The 17,361-nt window shown below is 54.8% G+C and overlaps 4 protein-coding genes across 5 annotated transcripts; 3 read left to right on the top strand and 1 right to left on the bottom strand.

Annotated features, from left to right (window-relative positions):
- Positions 1-786: 786 nt before the first annotated feature.
- IUM83_06505 (uncharacterized protein) lies at positions 787-1,098 on the top strand (the record flags this gene model as incomplete). Its single annotated transcript, XM_067930720.1, has 1 exon — positions 787-1,098. The coding sequence occupies one exon, from the start codon at positions 787-789 to the stop codon at positions 1,096-1,098; it is 312 nt and encodes a 103-aa protein (XP_067789827.1).
- A 590-nt stretch (positions 1,099-1,688) lies between these two features.
- On the bottom strand, positions 1,689-2,609 carry IUM83_06504 (uncharacterized protein; the record flags this gene model as incomplete). The annotated part of the gene is made up of 1 exon (XM_067930719.1): positions 1,689-2,609. The coding sequence occupies one exon, from the start codon at positions 2,607-2,609 to the stop codon at positions 1,689-1,691; it is 921 nt and encodes a 306-aa protein (XP_067789685.1).
- Positions 2,610-8,046: 5,437 nt separating this feature from the next.
- On the top strand, positions 8,047-11,957 carry IUM83_06503 (putative suppressor of necrosis 1; the record flags this gene model as incomplete). The annotated part of the gene is made up of 2 exons (XM_067930718.1): positions 8,047-8,760; positions 11,499-11,957. The coding sequence occupies 2 exons, from the start codon at positions 8,047-8,049 to the stop codon at positions 11,955-11,957; spliced, it is 1,173 nt and encodes a 390-aa protein (XP_067789898.1).
- A 3,401-nt stretch (positions 11,958-15,358) lies between these two features.
- Positions 15,359-17,284, top strand: IUM83_06502 (uncharacterized protein; the record flags this gene model as incomplete). Of its 2 annotated transcripts, XM_067930717.1 has the most annotated exons (3): positions 15,359-15,369; positions 15,447-15,750; positions 15,809-17,284. In XM_067930717.1, 3 exons carry the CDS (start codon positions 15,359-15,361, stop codon positions 17,282-17,284), a joined length of 1,791 nt encoding a protein of 596 aa, XP_067789900.1. The 2 variants fall into 2 exon arrangements, with proteins under 2 accessions (XP_067789900.1, XP_067789899.1); XM_067930716.1 differs by lacking the exons at positions 15,359-15,369; positions 15,447-15,750 and having other exon boundaries at positions 16,257-16,267; positions 16,345-17,284.
- Between the last annotated feature and the right edge of the window lie 77 nt (positions 17,285-17,361).

Genomic DNA, 17,361 nt, shown 5'->3' with positions numbered 1-17,361 from the left:
GTCAGACTACGATGGTAGAATTAATTTAGTACCGAGCCGAGCGCATCCAGCATGGATGCTGTTAATACATATTGAAGAACAGTATTGAACAAGCGTGTTCAAGCTGCGAGCTAAAACATCGGCGGTGTCCGAACGGATTCGATGGGTGATCTGTTTCCAGCGGGCCATCGCTGGCCCAAACTAACGACGGATTGAGATCTCATTCCGCAATTAACCTGGCCACACCGAAGTATCCTGACAAACTATCCATGAGGATTTACAACACTATCACTCTTACAGCGGTTATTGTCGCGTTCCCGTCAATGCCGAACTGAGCGTTCTGACCCATGGTCGGGACGATGAGAGCATTTTCCTTCCGAGTACAGGTCATGGGGGAAAAGGAAGTCCATTCACATGCTTAGCCTGGGACTCGATGAGTCAGGTTGAAGGGCGTCGACGCGTGGTAGCTGAACCGCGGCGCCGTGGATCGGAGAGGCAGCCAACCCAGGGAGTGGTGTGGTGGGTTGAACGCGACCGCGACCGCGGCGTGATGAAGCCGAGAGAGTCCGTCGGTGGAGCGTGATGGTCGTGCCGCTGCAAAACAGCAAATGCCCTCATTTCTATCCTAAGTAGCGTTGGGAAAACCTATCCGCTCGGAAAAATCACTTTACGCCTCGCCTTCGGCTCCTCGTAAACTACCCATGTCAATCGCCGACTGGGAGCTGGTAGTCTCCGCGGCTCCACCAAGCAAGAAGTGCCAAAGCCATTTGCGCAGCACGAGTCAGAGCGACAAGTCTGATCAGTCTGATGAAGACGACGTGGCAGCCAGGACGACGTCAAGGACGACAAGAAAAGCAAGGAAGAGCCGAGAAGGGCCAGAAGGAAAAGGAGCGCACGGATGATGAGAAGAATGGTAGTCTTGAGGCGAATGGTGGCAAGGAAAACGAGGCAGATGGGGATATTAATGAAGAGGGCGACAAGAAGGACAAAGAAGACAAGGAGGATAACGATGATAAAGAGGACAAAGAGGACGAGAAGATCAACGAGAACAATGACGACAATGACGACGACAAGACGGACAAAGAAAACATGAAAGACAAAAGAAGGCAAGGAGGATAATGTGGACAAAGAAAACAAGAAGGGCAAAGAAGACAAGGAGGATAACGAGGGTGAAGTGGACAAGGAGGATGATGAGTGCAAGGATGACAAGGAACACAAGAATGATGACAGGAAGAGCGAAAAAGAAACCAAGGTTGAAGCTAAGGGTGAGAACACAGGGGATACGGGAGAAAAAAACACGAAGAGAACGACAGCCATGACAAGGGTGGCAGAGGCAACGACAAGAAAATTGCGGATGAGGATAGTACTCTTTTTCCTATGATTTTTTCTTAACACTCAACATCAAGAGTGGACGCCGCCCAATACTGCTTCATCAACTTTTCCGAGAATACTGCATGGGAAACTTGAGTGAATGGTAATACCAAGCTGTAGCCGATCCAATTCACACGACAAACCTCGATCAGTTTCACTTCAGTGTTTTCGGCAAGTTAACGACTGTGAGACACCAATTCTGACGCAATGAACGTTTCACGTTAATGTGTTCACCAGTGTTGGTGAGCAAGCTGGTAAACTCAAGGACAAAGTAACGCTACTGAAAGAAGATGCAGCTCGGGGTGCAGGCAGTTTACCTGCCTGTGGGCAAACTTGAGTTACTGGCGGAGGTTCTGCGCGGCAGAGCTGGCGGTGGTAGAAGTCGACATGCCCGACTTCGTCGCGGGGTCCGTGGTGGCGGCGGACACACCCGTCTTGGTCGCCGGATCCGTGGTGGCAGCGGACACACCCGTCTTGGTCGCCGGGTCCGTGGTGGCAAAGGACACACCCGTCTTGGTCGCCGGATCCGTGGTGGCGGCGGACACACCCGTCTTGGTCGCCGGATCCGTGGTGGCGGTGGACACACCCGTCTTGATCGCCGGGTCCGCGGCACTCGCAGTTTCCGCCGTCTGAGAAGTGTACGAGCCCGCCTGGGCTGAGGCGACCGCAGTTGAAGTTGAAGTCACGGTGCCACTGACAGCAGCCGAAGTACCGATTGCAGTCGATGGAGTGCTGCTTGTCGTAGGGGTGCTGTTGGACGTGCCGGTCGTCAAGGTGGACGCTTGCGTATTCGACGTATTCGACGTAGTGGAGGCACCGGTTGACGATGAAGGACACGGAGTCGCAGCGCCGTTCGACGTCGCTCCACCCGAGACGGTAGTCGACACGCCCGGCCAGGCCTCACTTATGCCTGTGCCTGTGCTCAAGCCACTGGTGAGTCCGCCGTTCAACCCACTCGTCAACCCGCTGGTCACAACCGAAGGCGTATCATCGTCGCACGGAGTATCCGCGGTGGTGCTGGTCAAGGCGTTGCTTGTGAGGCCGCTGGTCACTCCACTCAAAAGACCACCCGAGAGGATCGAGGACGTGTCTTCATCGCACGGCGTTTCCACCGTGCCACCAAGCATGGTGGTGCTGGTGTCGGTCGAGTCGCAACCATTGCCCGCCAACAACTCGGTGAGGCAGGCCTCCAAAGACGGAAGGAAGATACTGGCACAGGCGGCGGCTAGGGCGAGCTGGACGGCGTATCGAACGAGCATCTTGATGCTTGGTTGGTGGAGAAGAGCACACTCTTGGTTATGGGTTGCAGGGGACAAATTGCTAAGTGACAAGAATCCATAGGCGCCTTAGTAGGAGGCTCTTAAAGTAGACACGTGCGGCAAGACCTCTGTACGTCGACACCTATCGGGCGACTAGCCGCTAGTCGGCGCTAGTCTAGCTCCAAGCGCTACTCTTGCGAGCCGGAGTCGAAGCATGATGACCATCCCGTCCGCTGCTGCATCACATCGGTCGGTACATGTACTTGCATCGCTTGTAAAGTATTAAAGGTAGAAAAGGCGTGTGCTTTCACGAGTGGATATCCAAAACGCATTGGAGGCTTAAATCTCCGATGTAGCCGTGCGAGATCGTGCAGCTCCCGAACAACTTCACTGCCTCTAAACGAACACCGACACAATAGAAATATTTGGGCTGACATAGCAGAAACCTCGTTGGCCGTAGAATCGAGCTCCGGTGCAATGAATCAAGAGCCCAGTATTCGTATTCTTCGTTGGGTGCTTAGTAGGGTCCATGTGACAGGGTAAACAGTGCTTACCCTGTCACATGGGCCTCCCTTACATGGATACCTTTGAATGCCTGTACCTCTACAGATTTCCTTGTCACCATTCTGCATAAGGTGAGTTGTGCGTCCTGCTCTCTGAACCTCCCAAGTACTGGTGCGGTATTTGGTCTACACCTTCTGACTAGAAGTTCTGACGTTCCCGAAGAGGGATATCGGCATGAGGGAGATGAGCTGAAGCAACCTGCATCTATTGTAACTTACGCCTTCAGGACTGAACAGGCCTCGTTACTGCATCTAGCGCCACTGCTGAGCAATACACTCGCGTCGGGTGTGTTCATCAAGAATTTCAGCGGATTTGGGACATTTGACCTTTGCACGCTCTCGTTTCAAAAGTCCTCAAAGTGCATAGTGATCCCTGCTGGGAATACCGGGGTTATTTTCTTCAAACTGAGACTGTTGAGTTGACCAAATGACGGGAAGCGGATGTGGTCAATGGGGCCAGAAGGCCCGTTACCTCACAACACTGAGAATCATTATCTTCCATGCATCACGACTTATGATTCTCAATGGTTGAATACCCGCACAATATAATAATCAACACATCCTGAGGGTGTGTTCACCAGTTCCCCAGCGCATTAAGCGATCCACCAACTCAGACTCACTCAGCAGACTTCTCTATTCGCTAAACCGACTGAGTCGTATGCCGCTATCTGCTGTCAGCAGAATCGCACACTAGGGTCACGTAAATATGGTCTATAATGGGAGAGTATGCAATTAGAGGTTCACCGCTGGTTTCCATGCCACCGTGCCAGGACTCTTTGTGGTGGGATCGCCGACAGTCTAATCACTATCAACGTACACCATGTCTGCAATGTGGCTTTGGCCTCTGCACCCTCTATTATCGATGTGCTTGGCTTCATCCGCCACGTGTATGTACTTACTGTGCTGCTTGGGGTCTCCATCGTCGCTACAATTGTCGCTTTTCTTGCGCTGTGCGTACTCAGTGCAGTCGGTGTTCTGTGGTGCTCCATCAACTACGAACCAGGGCATTCCCCAAATATAATGCGCCTGTATCCATTCCACAATAAGCTGCTACAATTGCGTGATTATTGTCGACTTGTAGAGTAAAACGAATTCACCAATAGCTCCTCCGAAGGGCCAACATAACTCTATAATCACCGGGTTAGCACGAGTTAGCTGGCCGAACTGTGTTGGTTGACTCACAGTCAGCACCTGATGTAAAAGACTTGTTAGTGGATCGAGCCCCAAAGCCGCAGTAATACTTGCAGTAACTTATTGGTATTACTTACTGATATCCCACGATGCTCCAATGATAGTAGATAAACTGCCGCCAACATCTCCTCAGTAGTACGGCTCGTACTCCATCACCACTACTACCATTGAGTTTTAGAAGGAGGAGGAGGGGGAGAAGAAGAAGGAGGAAAAAGTACATGTAGCGGCTGGATAATGAGTAGTTGAGTTTTCACAGGATCGAGTTCGAGGGCTCAGCCAGTGTGAAGCACAAGAAGTTGTGATGTTTACGTCTAATCCAGGTACATGAGAGATAGTGCATCAGTATGTTGCGATGTCTCTACCTGCCGATTCCGTTGGCCATGTCAATTACTCATTTTTTAGTGTATACCATTATTACTGGCGGGTTTGGTACGTCACAACAATCAGCTTTTGTGGAACTGCAACTAAAGCTTCTCCAAGGCTGGGATAGCTTGGTAACCCATGACAACTTCTCAATAAATTATGTCCTCAGCGCGGCTTTGGGCACAGTCAGCCGTCTAAACCGCAAACAAATCAAATCAAATCGAATCACAAGAAATTGTGCCACGTCGAGATGTGTGAACTAGCTAGCCATTGCTCCAATATGAGGAAATAAACTACCACCAAAGATTTACCAATGATACGTGCGCACTTGTACTTCCTCGGGTGTACTACCAAATATACTGTCAAGCAGCCTTAATTTTTTAAAGGTAGTTTAAAAGCTACTTAAATTATCCAAAAACCTACTGTAGAGATTCGCATAGGTTGAGATAATAATCTTACAACCGTGAGGCAGACTGTAGTTTAGACTAAAAAACTAACGGTCGTTGGACTTGAGTTATTCCCTCTTGAAGCATTGTAGCTGCGGGTACGGGATTAATTTTACTGTTTGCCAAGTTTGTGAATATGGTTCGTGACCCCACTCCTGAGTAAGGAATCAGTCAAACGCACCAGCTCATCGAAAATTTGTATGCTTGATCGAGCGAAGGTTAGTAGCAGCTCTGGTATGAGTCATACGTCATACCGTATATGACGCACAACGCCAATCATCAGTACTGCAGTGTTTATCGGGGTCTCTGGGTTTTGTAGGAAGGCTTCAGTTGAATTCGGACTAGGTTTGGAACAAAAAACACAGTATGTACATGTATGTTGTCTAGCATAGAGCCCGTTCCTCCTGCTCAAACGCACCTCTTGCGCCTGCTTCGCAGCCGCAGCATCTGCCCACGCTACACTAAAGTATCTCCGCATCAATCTCCCTTCGGACGACATTCAAGCGAATAGATTATTTTGGGCCACGCACATTTGGTGCAATAAACATTAAAGCCTGCTACCGAACTCCATACTACGTTTGGTTGGTATGGGCATTTCGCTTCATCAATTTGGACTTGCTGGAGATAATGTGTAGGTAGTATAACATATAGTACAGACGTACCACGCGGAAGTGTATCTGCTGCGCATATCAGGCCTTCACTTCAGCAGTTTTATCTCGTCCATGTGATGAATACATAAGTGGAAACCAATAAGAAAATTCTTTGAAGTAATATCATTATTAATTGGCGAAGACCAAGCCATAGTGTGGGGGCGTCTCAGCATCGACTCCTGAGTGTTCTGCCGTGCGCGTTCGAAATAAAGAACCTTCTGGTGGCCGTATTCACCCACCCGCACGTCATCGCCGCTCGAGTCTTCATGCTCGCTCTTGTTGCGTAACCCTAAAGCTCATGCAGGTTGAGGCGGCGCTCTTGCGCACGTGAGTTCCAGGCGCATTAGTCGATAGACCCTTCGAGGTTGCTATGGCGACGAGCGCTCGTTGGTTACTTGGCGATAGCACCACCGTGGTGGAGGTGCAGTGCCCAACGGCCCGCTGGGCGTGCTGCTGGACGGCAACGACCTGGACCTGCTCGTGATCGAGGGCTTCGGCCGTGTCGCCGTCGCGCCCGGGGCAGCGTGGCGACGTGGAGGCCAGCGGCCGCATGCCAGTAGGCAGCCCGTGAACGAGTACGACTTCGCGACGGACGACCTGGGCTTCCAGCAGGTGCTGCGTGAGCGCTTTTATGAAACCCTGTACTAGTAAAAAGGTTCACGACAAAGTGGATATTTGGACAGTCGATCGGCAGTTTTCAGTACTGTACATGTACTGTTGTTATGAATCGATGATTGAAGCACCTCGTTTTGCTCGCTGCGACTCCTTGATTGGCTGGATGGTGTTGAACCTTGTTAGGCCCCAGTCGAAGTAAAACCGTACTGAGATTCCAAGTAGGAGCAGGGGTAGTAGAATGCGACGTTCTGGTCGAAGTACCGTAGACGCGCTCCGGAGTTCGTTCCCAAACACCAACGTGGTCAGAACGAGTTCTGGGAATGTAATAGCAGTTCACACACTGCGGGCCGGTGAGAGGCTCGTAGTGGCCCTGCAAGCTACATACAAGTGAGCGCCGTCACACAGGGACCAATGTTGACCTCGCCTACCTCCGTGCGCAGTCCTACATCAAGAGGCAGCGTGCGTTGGCCTCAATGGGGCTTCTCTCGCAGCGAAATGCATTGGTAGTGATGTGGGTAAAGTTAGCATATGACCCAAAACTCGTTCCGAGTCAGAACCCCATACAGAACGGGTCCAAAATCGAAACTCGTTCTGAGTGCCGCAAGCGAGTTTAGCCAATGAAAAGCAAGTTCATTAGGAACGAATTTCAGAACTTTTACTTAGGCCAGCCGCCACTCGAAATGTGCCATGATCCTGTGAATTTCATAAAAAAGTAATGATTTCGAAAGCCGGTGTAGTGAGCCAGTGAGAAAACCGGTTTGTGACATGGACCTCCAAACCAGGACAAACACCAGCAGCGAATTGCCGTCCGCAATTCGCAGCTGCCGGGTGTGAGATTCTCCTCGCACGATCCGGGATGTGTTGGCGTGCCGTTTCTTGCTTTGATGGTCGTTCGTTCGAACACCGTACATGTGCTGTATTTTTTGTTTTTCCCCCAAATTCATGTGTGTACAGTGCGAAACTCTGTACAGTGCAGCAATGAAAGCAGTGACATGTTCAGGAAAACCTGCCACCTTCCTCATTGCATTCGATTCACTAACAGCTTTGCGTTTGTGCTGACAGAAGGACAATGTGCCAAGTTGGCTCCTTATTACTAAGTAGGACAATAGTGGAGTACAATTACAGTCGTTTACAATATTTACTATTACAGTACAGTATTGCGGTGAGCTGCTTACGCACTCGAATCGCGTCCCATCATAATATGTACGAACTGTAAGTAACAAAACCTTGCACTATCTCAGAAAGTTTCCCATTAATCTCGAACAAGTGTCAAACTGGTTGCGAAGTTGTATTGCGGTGTGGCAAGATAGGGGATCTTCAAGATAGGATCGTGTGCTGTTCGTACATGAACACAGGCACACGACGGCCTGCCGATCTTGGTTCTGCACTACCCCCGCGTAGCGAGGGTCTCGCTCAAGCTGCTTGAGGTGCTCATTCAGCAATTTGCCGTGCCAAGCACACCGCCCTCGACCCACCCGGCAGCAGTCCAATACTACCAACCTCCAACTCAAGCACCATGAAGCTTTCCTACGTCATCGCTTTTGCCGCCGTGGTTGTCGCCTCGATCACCGTCCCCGCCAGTGCCACCACGGGCCTGACGACCCGCAACCTGGCTGAGGAACTGCAGGTCGGCCGTCAGCTCGGTGCCGGTGGCCTCCGCGGTGCGAGCCAGCAGGGAGACGAGACCCAGAACACGCCCACCCCAGGCAACACCAGCCAGGACGATGGCAAGCAGCAGAGCCAGGATGACGGCAAACAGCAGAGCCAGGATGACGGCAAGCAGCAGGACAAGAAGGATGACAAGGAGAAGAAGGATGATGGTGACAAGAAGAAGGACAAGAAGGACGACGGCGACAAAAAGAAGGACCAGGAGGCCGAGAAGGAGAAGAAGCAGCAGGAGAAGGAGAAGAAGCAGCAGGAGAAGGAGAAGAAGCAACAGGAGAAGGAGAAGAAGCAGCAGGAGAAGGAGAAAAAACAACAGGAGAAGGAGAAGAAGCAGCAGGAGAAGAAGGAAAAACAAGAGAAGAAGGACCAGGAAAAGAAGGAAAAACAGGAAAAGAAGAAGAGCGACAACAAGGACTCGGGCAAGCAGTCCGAGCAGCAGGGTGACAAGTCCGAGAAGCAGGGTGACAAGCCCGAGAAGCAGGGTGACAAGTCCGAGAAGCAGGGTGACAAGCCCGAGAAGCAGGGCGACAAGTCTGAGAAGCAGGGGTCGACGCAGGGCGACAAGTCCGAGAAACAGGGGTCGACGCAGGGCGACAAGTCCGAGAAACAGGGCGAGCAGTCCGAGAAGCAGGGGTCGACTGAGCCGCCCCAGCAGAAGGTGGGCCTGCAGTAAGCAGCGGCAATTGACTCCAACGAGTAGAACAAGAATGCTGGCGATACCGCAGTTTCTTCTAGGTGCATGTCTTGTCAGCAATTCAATCAATGTGTCCATTTAGTGCTTCCGTCACATATTTTCCGTTATCAAAGGCAAACAAACTGGTAAGTAGTATGTGAGCAGTCTTGTTGCTTGATACTCTAGGTGTCTATGAGACTATCGGGATGTATTAATAACCGTTCAAACAGATACATGTATTATACTGTAAATGAAACTTAGGTTATCCTAGCGGCAGAGCTAGGATTCTATGATCGATGACATCAGAGCTCAGTGCCATCAGGGCGTGTGAAGACTGAGAACTTCATGCGGGCAACCTGCAATACCGATCCTGTTATGCCGGGGCTTCCCGGGACAAAACGCAAAGAGTTCATCGACTGCACCTGTTCAGTGACCTGCGTTCATCATGCAGAGGACTGGATGCTGGAAACCTGCGCCCCGACTGCTCGCCTTTCCTTGCGCCGGGGGCAAAACGGAGACGAGGTAGGCCTCTTAAAATTAGGCTGTGTGCGAAGAAGAGAAAATACAGAATGCCCAATACCATTTTGTGCAAATCGCTGTTAAAACTCTGCCCTTCCGGGCTATCGAGACTGCTACGCACTGTATTGCTTCTTCGAGCGTGACCCCGTCCAGAGGTTATGGCGGAAGTTATAGGAGCCATGGACTCCAGCTTTCGATGCTCCTGGGGTGGAGGCTGTTGATTTTCCCGTCCGACCACGATGTCCATGACGAATGGTGCCATCTTCGTGAGGTGTTTCTCATTTTATGGCGCATCCACTCAGCCTTTGTGCTCCACGCGCTATGGTGTCTTCGGAACGACATCTATTTCCACGGCGTGCGTGCGATCAGCTCAAACATTCCCCGTTTGAGCTGCTCGTTTCAGCAACACTACCTGCACCTCTATCGCCGATCAACCGAGTTCAATCTTGATAGTGACGAGATCAGGACAGTTTTGCGCCGCCTGGGGTTCCCTGAACCAATTGATGACGACATTATTCAACTCGCAATTACGCGTGAGTGGATACCTCAGCCTTAGGTTTGATTTAGTTTTCACTTAGCCAGCACTACGACAGGTCTACCTCGCAGTTAATCAACTGCATTCTTCTTCTTCTTAACACTACCCTTGTGCAAACTAAAACCACCCCTCTGGAACAGCGACAAAATTGGATCCCCAAGTACGAGGCTGAGCTTGGACTTCAGCCTTTGAGTTCAAGTGTTGTTAATGGAGAAATTACCGAGGCATGATGCAAATTCTATCAAGCGTTTGGCCGCAAAATTGCACCAGCTGATGACGTTGCACTGCATCGTTTGGGCCCGCCGTACCGCCGGCAAAGCGCTGCTGGTTCCTGCGTGAGCAGAAGCACGTCCTGCCTGCGATACATGTAACAATTGGAGTGTCCATGTATTTCGTTTTAGTCAGACATGCTACAGCTAATAACTGTAGTTAGATGGTATTCTACTGCCTACGTCCTCCTCCTCGCCCGCACATGCTGCGAGAGGTAGATATCGTTCTGCTGCGTCGTGTTGTACGTGGACTCGGCCACGCGGCTCAGCTCCACCATGCGAGCGAGCAGGTCGTCGAATGAGCTGCCTGGTAGCTGTAGCTGCTGTATGCGCTGGATGACGTGAAGGTCGAGTCGGTAGACTACTTTTTTTTTGAGTGAGTTCAGCGTCTTGAAGCAAGTCAAGAACCCGCAGAGAACAGCTCTAACCAACTATGCAATGGAAGGCCAACTCCAGTCGCTGCAGTAAGCAGCTGTGAGATTCTCCTCTGCACGATCCGGGATGTGTTGGCGTGCCGCTTCTTGCTACATGCACGATGGTCGTTCGTTCGAATATCATACTGCATTTTTTTAGGGGGTTTCCCAAATACCTGTATACCATGTGTGTACAGTGCGAAAATCTGTACAGTAATGAAATCAGTGACATGATCCAGAAAACCCGCCACTTCGTGTCACGCGCCGACTTCTTCCTCATGGCATTAAATTCACTAACAGCTTTACGTTGTGCAGACAGATTGACAATGTGCCAATACTACTTATTCCTAAGTATGGCAATTAGTGGACAGTTGTTTACAGACTTACTACAGCACAGTACATTATGTGTTGCGGTGAGTTTCGAATGGCGTCCCTACCAGTACGAACCTGTAAGTAACAAAACCTTGCACTCTCTGGCAGCGAAAGTCTCATTTTGATCTCTCGTTGACGCAAATACGCATCAAAGCGGTTGCGAAGTTGTATTGCGGTGTGGCAAGGTAGGGGGATCTTCAAGATAGGATCGTGTGCTGTTCGTGCCGTCACAGGCACACGACGGCCTGCCGATCTTGGTTCTGCACTACCCCGTGTAGCGAGGGTCTCGCTTAAGCTACTTAAGGTGCTCATTCAGCAATTTGCCGAGCCAAGCATACCGCCCTCGACCCACCCGGCAGCAGTCCAATACTACCAACCTCCAACTCAAGCATCATGAAGCTTTCCTACGTCATCGCTTTTGCCGCCGTGGTTGTCGCCTCGATCACCGTCCCCGCCAGTGCCACCACGGGCCTGACGACCCGCAACCTGGCTGAAGAACTGCAGGTCGGCCGTCAGCTCGGTGCCGGTGGAGGCCTCCGCGGTGCGAGCCAGCAGGGAGATCATACCCAGAACACGCCCACCCCAGGCAACACCAGCCAGGACGATGGCAAACAGCACGACAAGAAGGACGACAAGGAGAAGAAGGATGATGGAGACAAGAAGAAGGACGATGGTGACAAGAAGAAGGACAAGAAGGACGACGGCGACAAAAAGAAGGACCAGGAGGCCGAGAAGGAGAAGAAGCAGCAGGAGAAGGAGAAAAAACAACAGGAGAAGGAGAAGAAGCAGCAGGAGAAGAAGGAAAAACAAGAGAAGAAGGACCAGGAAAAGAAGGAAAAACAGGAAAAGAAGAAGAGCGACAACAAGGACTCGGGCAAGCAGTCCGAGCAGCAGGGTGACAAGTCCGAGAAGCAGGGTGACAAGTCCGAGAAGCAGGGTGACAAGCCCGAGAAGCAGGGCGACAAGTCTGAGAAGCAGGGGTCGACGCAGGGCGACAAGTCCGAGAAACAGGGCGACAAGTCCGAGAAGCAGGGGTCGACTGAGCCGCCCCAGCAGAAGGTGGGCCTGCAGTAAGCAGCGGCAATTGACTCCAACGAGTAGAACAAGAATGCTGGCGATACCGCAGTTTCTTCTAGGTGCATGTCTTGTCAGCAATTCAATCAATGTGTCCATTTAGTGCTTCCGTCACATATTTTCCGTTATCAAAGGCAAACAAACTGGTAAGTAGTATGTGAGCAGTCTTGTTGCTTGATACTCTAGGTGTCTATGAGACTATCGGGATGTATTAATGACCGTTCAAACAGATACATGTATTATACTGTAAATGAAACTTAGGCTATCCTAGCGGCAGAGCTAGGATTCTATGATCGATGACATCAGAGCTCAGTGCCATCAGGGCGTGTGAAGACTGAGAACTTCATGCGGGCAACCTGCAATACCGATCCTGTTATGCCGGGGCTTCCCGGGACAAAACGCAAAGAGTTCATCGACTGCACCTGTTCAGTGACCTGCGTTCATCATGCAGAGGACTGGATGCTGGAAACCTGCCGCCCGACTGCTCGCCTTTCCTTGCGCCGGGGGCAAAACGGAGACAAGGCCCAGTAGGTACACGTTGAAGTGTCTTGCCGGAAGCGATCCAGTCACCACAGTCGACCAAGCTTCGTCGACGCTTCGAGCGGGGAAGATACCTTTGCGTCATGCGACGCCTGCTGGATGTTCTTGCCCCGGCTTCCGTGCGTGGCTGCGTTCGCGACCGCGGGGTGATACGATGTGGTTGGGGAGTAGAAAGACGGTCTTATACGTGTATGTATACTAGAATGCAGCAACAATGTGCGGCCGACAAATCTCAAGCTCGATAAGAATTTTTACAGGAACCGCAGAGGGGGCGTGCTCTCTGCGCGGGGCCTTTACGGACTGCAATCGGCCGTCCAATGCAGTGCAGGTCTGGGCAGCACAGTGTCGCCACAGCAACGACAGGAATATCTTGAATTTACTACGCCGTGTGGTGGGTGATCGCAATTGCGTTGCTTCCTCCGCGGCAGCAGCCCGTCACGTTACGTTCCGGCGTCCTGTGGTGAGGAGGGGCGTGCGCTTCAGACAGTGGCTGACACACTCGCGACCATGTGGACGATCCTAGAGACTGCAATGCAACGACAGACACGGACAGAAAAACGGAGACCGTGACCCCATCTAAACCCACATCCCACGCCGGACAAGTGCACCGCCGCACGTCACTGAACTGCCGCCCGCCTGAAGCGTGGCGATTCTGTTGCTGTCACAGATTCCGCGCACACAATTGCTGTTGCTGTGTGCGCGGGATCTGCTTCTTGGATCCTTCACCGAAGCTCTGAGCGTTAGCTTGTCACCGCGCCTGATCCCGTGAGTAACGGTATTCCCATCAAACTTCGTGCACAGCAAGCACACTCCTCAACGAACGCGCTTTTATTTTAGTCTTGGACTAAGAGAAGCTGCCTCCCCGAAATGGCGGACTAGAACTGAGTGCGTTTCCGCTTATCATCTCCGTCTGCGATTCAACTGGCACCCCCAGGTGGCCGCCGTAAGAGAGCGCAGGTTGCACACAGCGGCTGCTGCTGAAGCAGCCTCGTCTTGCCAGGAGGGAGCTCATGTAGAGGCAGCGCCTCTGACTTCGGACACGCTCGGGAAGCGAAATCCCTGCGACCTGACTTCGCATCGACGCGACAAGCTCCCCTTCTCTCGAACATAGCCGGTGTGCTGTTCGAAAGGATTTGATTGACATGCTCCATGGTCGAGAGCCTCAGCGATGGATGCTACCTACTGGTTGTAGGTGCTGCCCCAAGGCTGCGGCACAAGGCGAGACAAGCTCATTCAGCATTTTGCCGAGCCAAGCAAACGACCCCGCTTGCTTAATTGGAGGCCCGCTTCCAATACAACCTACCACCCCCGGAGCACCATGCAGCTTTCTCGCATCATCGCGCACATCGCGCTCGCTGCGGCGATCGTCGCTTCCACGACGTCGCCCACGGACGCCGCCTGGGGCTGGATGACCCCGAGCCACGACACGAAAGATGTCAAGGCCAACAACATCGTTCAGGGTCTGCAGCTTGAGCGCAACCTGGGTGCCGGCGGCGGCCTGCGCGGTTCGCAGGAGCAAAACATGCCGAGCCAGGACGACGGCTATACTGGCCAGGACCAAAACACCCCCAGCCAGCAGGGCAACACCAACCAGGATGATGACCACAAGGAGGGCGAGGAGGGCCAGCACGAGCAGAAGGAGGACAAGGAAAAGAAGGACGACAAGGAGAAGAAGGAGAAGAAGGACGACGACCACAAGAAGGAGAAGAAGGAAGACGACCGCAAGAAGGATAATAAGGACGACGACCACAAGAAAGAGAAGAAGGACGACGACCACAAGAAGGAGAAAAAGGACGACGACCACAAGAAGGATAATAAGGACGACGACCACAAGAAGGAGAAAAAGGACGACGACCACAAGAAGGAGAAAAAGGACGACGACCACAAGAAGGAGAAGAAGGACGACGACCACAAGAAGGAGAAGAAGGACGACGACCACAAGAAGGAAAAGAAGGACGACGACCACAAGAAGGACAAGAAGGACAAGAAGCACGACGACGGCCACAAGCAAAACACTCCTTACCAGGACACGCCTAGCCAGGACTCGCCTAGCCAGGACACTCCTAACCAGGACACTCCTAACCAGGACACTCCTAATCAGGACACTCCTAACCAGGACACTCCTAACCAGGACACTCCTAACCAGGACACTCCTAACCAGGATACGCCCACTCCGGCTCCGGAGAGCCCAGTCCAGGGTAGTCACGACAGTGAGGAACCCACGCCAACTCCGGAGACACCGGTACAAGAGGCGCCCACGCCGGCACCGACCGCTCCCGAGATCCCCACACAGGGCGAGTCTACCCCGACGCCGACCACCCCGGAGATCCCGACGCAGGACCAGTCTACCCCTACGCCGGAAACCCCGGAGGTCCCCACGCAGGGCGAGTCTACCCCGACGCCGACCACCCCGGAGATCCCGACGCAGGACCAGTCTACCCCTACGCCGGAGACCCCGGAGGTCCCCACGCAGGGCGAGTCTACCCCTACGCCGGAGACCCCGGAGGTCCCCACGCAGGGCGAGTCTACGCCGACGCCGACCACCCCGGAGATCCCGACGCAGGATCAGTCTACCCCTACGCCGGAGACCCCGGTGCAGGAGGTGCCCACGCCGGCGCCGACCACCCCGGAGATCCCGACGCAGGACCAGTCTACCCCTACGCCGGAGACCCCGGAGGTCCCCACGCAGGGCGAGTCTACGCCGACGCCGACCACCCCGGAGATCCCGACGCAGGACCAGTCTACCCCTACGCCGGAGACCCCGGAGGTCCCCACGCAGGAGCAGCCCACCCCGGCTCCGACGACGCCTGAGGTTGTCCAGGGCAGCCACGAGAACGAGGTGACCCCCGCCCCGACGACGCCTGAGGTCCCGGTGCAGAACACGCCGCCCACGCCCGAGACGCCCGAGCAGCAGGTGCCTCCTTCTCCGGAGAACCCCGTTCAGGGCAGCTACAACAACGAGGTGCCCACCCCAACGCCGACCACCCCGGAGATCCCCACGCAGGACCAGTCTACCCCTACTCCGGAAACCCCGGAGGTCCCGACGCAGGGCGAGTCTACCCCTACGCCGGAGACCCCGGAGGTCCCCACGCAGGGCGAGTCTACCCCGACGCCGACCACCCCGGAGATCCCGACGCAGGACCAGTCTACCCCTACGCCGGAGACCCCGGTGCAGGAGGTGCCCACGCCGGCGCCGACCACCCCGGAGATCCCGACGCAGGACCAGTCTACCCCTACGCCGGAGACCCCGGAGGTCCCCACGCAGGGCGAGTCTACGCCGACGCCGACCACCCCGGAGATCCCCGACGCAGGACCAGTCTACCCCTACGCCGGAGACCCCGGTCCCGACCACCCCGGAGATCCCCACGCAGGACCAGTCTACCCCGACGCCGACCACCCCGGAGGTCCCCAAGCAGGGCGAGTCTACGCCGACGCCGACCACCCCGGAGATCCCCACGCAGGATCAGTCTACCCCTACGCCGGAGACCCCGGTGCAGGAGGTGCCCACGCCGGCGCCGACCACCCCGGAGATCCCGACGCAGGACCAGTCTACCCCTACGCCGGAGACCCCGGAGGTCCCCACGCAGGGCGAGTCTACCCCGACGCCGACCACCCCGGAGATCCCCACGCAGGACCAGTCTACCCCTACGCCGGAGACCCCGGAGGTCCCCACGCAGGAGCAGCCCACCCCGGCTCCGACGACGCCTGAGGTTGTCCAGGGCAGCCACGAGAGCGAGGTGACCCCCGCCCCGACGACGCCTGAGGCCCCGGTGCAGAACACTCCGCCCACGCCCGAGACGCCCGAGCAGCAGGTGCCTCCTTCTCCGGAGAACCCCGTTCAGGGCAGCTACAACAACGAGGTGCCCACCCCGGCCCCGACCACCCCGGAGATCCCCACGCAGGACCAGTCTACCCCTACGCCGGAGACCCCGGAGGTCCCCACGCAGGAGCAGCCCACCCCGGCTCCGACGACGCCTGAGGTTGTCCAGGGCAGCCACGAGAGCGAGGTGACCCCCGCCCCGACGACGCCTGAGGTCCCGGTGCAGAACACGCCGCCCACGCCCGAGACGCCCGAGCAGCAGGTGCCTCCTTCTCCGGAGAACCCCGTTCAGGGCAGCTACAACAACGAGGTGCCCACCCCGGCCCCGACGACGCCTGAGGATGTCCAGGGCAGCCACGAGAGCGAGGTGACCCCCGCCCCGACGACGCCTGAGGTCCCGGTGCAGAACACGCCGCCCACGCCCGAGACGCCCGAGCAGCAGGTGCCTCCTTCTCCGGAGAACCCCGTTCAGGGCAGCTACAACAACGAGGTGCCCACCCCGGCCCCGACCACCCCGGAGATCCCCACGCAGGACCAGTCTACCCCTACGCCGGAGACCCCGGAGGTCCCCACGCAGGAGCAGCCCACCCCGGCTCCGACGACGCCTGAGGTTGTCCAGGGCAGCCACGAGAGCGAGGTGACCCCCGCCCCGACGACGCCTGAGGTCCCGGTGCAGAACACTCCGCCCACGCCCGAGACGCCCGAGCAGCAGGTGCCTCCTTCTCCGGAGAACCCCGTTCAGGGCAGCTACAACAACGAGGTGCCCACCCCGGCCCCGACGACGCCTGAGGATGTCCAGGGCAGCCACGAGAGCGAGGTGACCCCCGCCCCGACGACGCCTGAGGTCCCAGTGCAGAACACTCCGCCCACGCCCGAGACGCCCGAGCAGCAGGTGCCTCCTTCCCCGGATACCCCCTCTGTGACTCCCGCTGCGACCAAGTCCCACACGTCGGACTGCGCTTTTTAAGTTAGCAGGGCTTTCATATTGAGATATGGGTTTGCACTCGCTTTATGTGTTTTCGAATGCCAGATTTCATTTTTGAG

Source organism: Phytophthora cinnamomi (genome assembly GCF_018691715.1).
Source record: "Phytophthora cinnamomi strain GKB4 chromosome Unknown Contig50, whole genome shotgun sequence".
Lineage (NCBI taxonomy): Eukaryota > Oomycota > Peronosporomycetes > Peronosporales > Peronosporaceae > Phytophthora > Phytophthora cinnamomi.
This window is presented reverse-complemented; position numbering and strand designations above follow the sequence as displayed.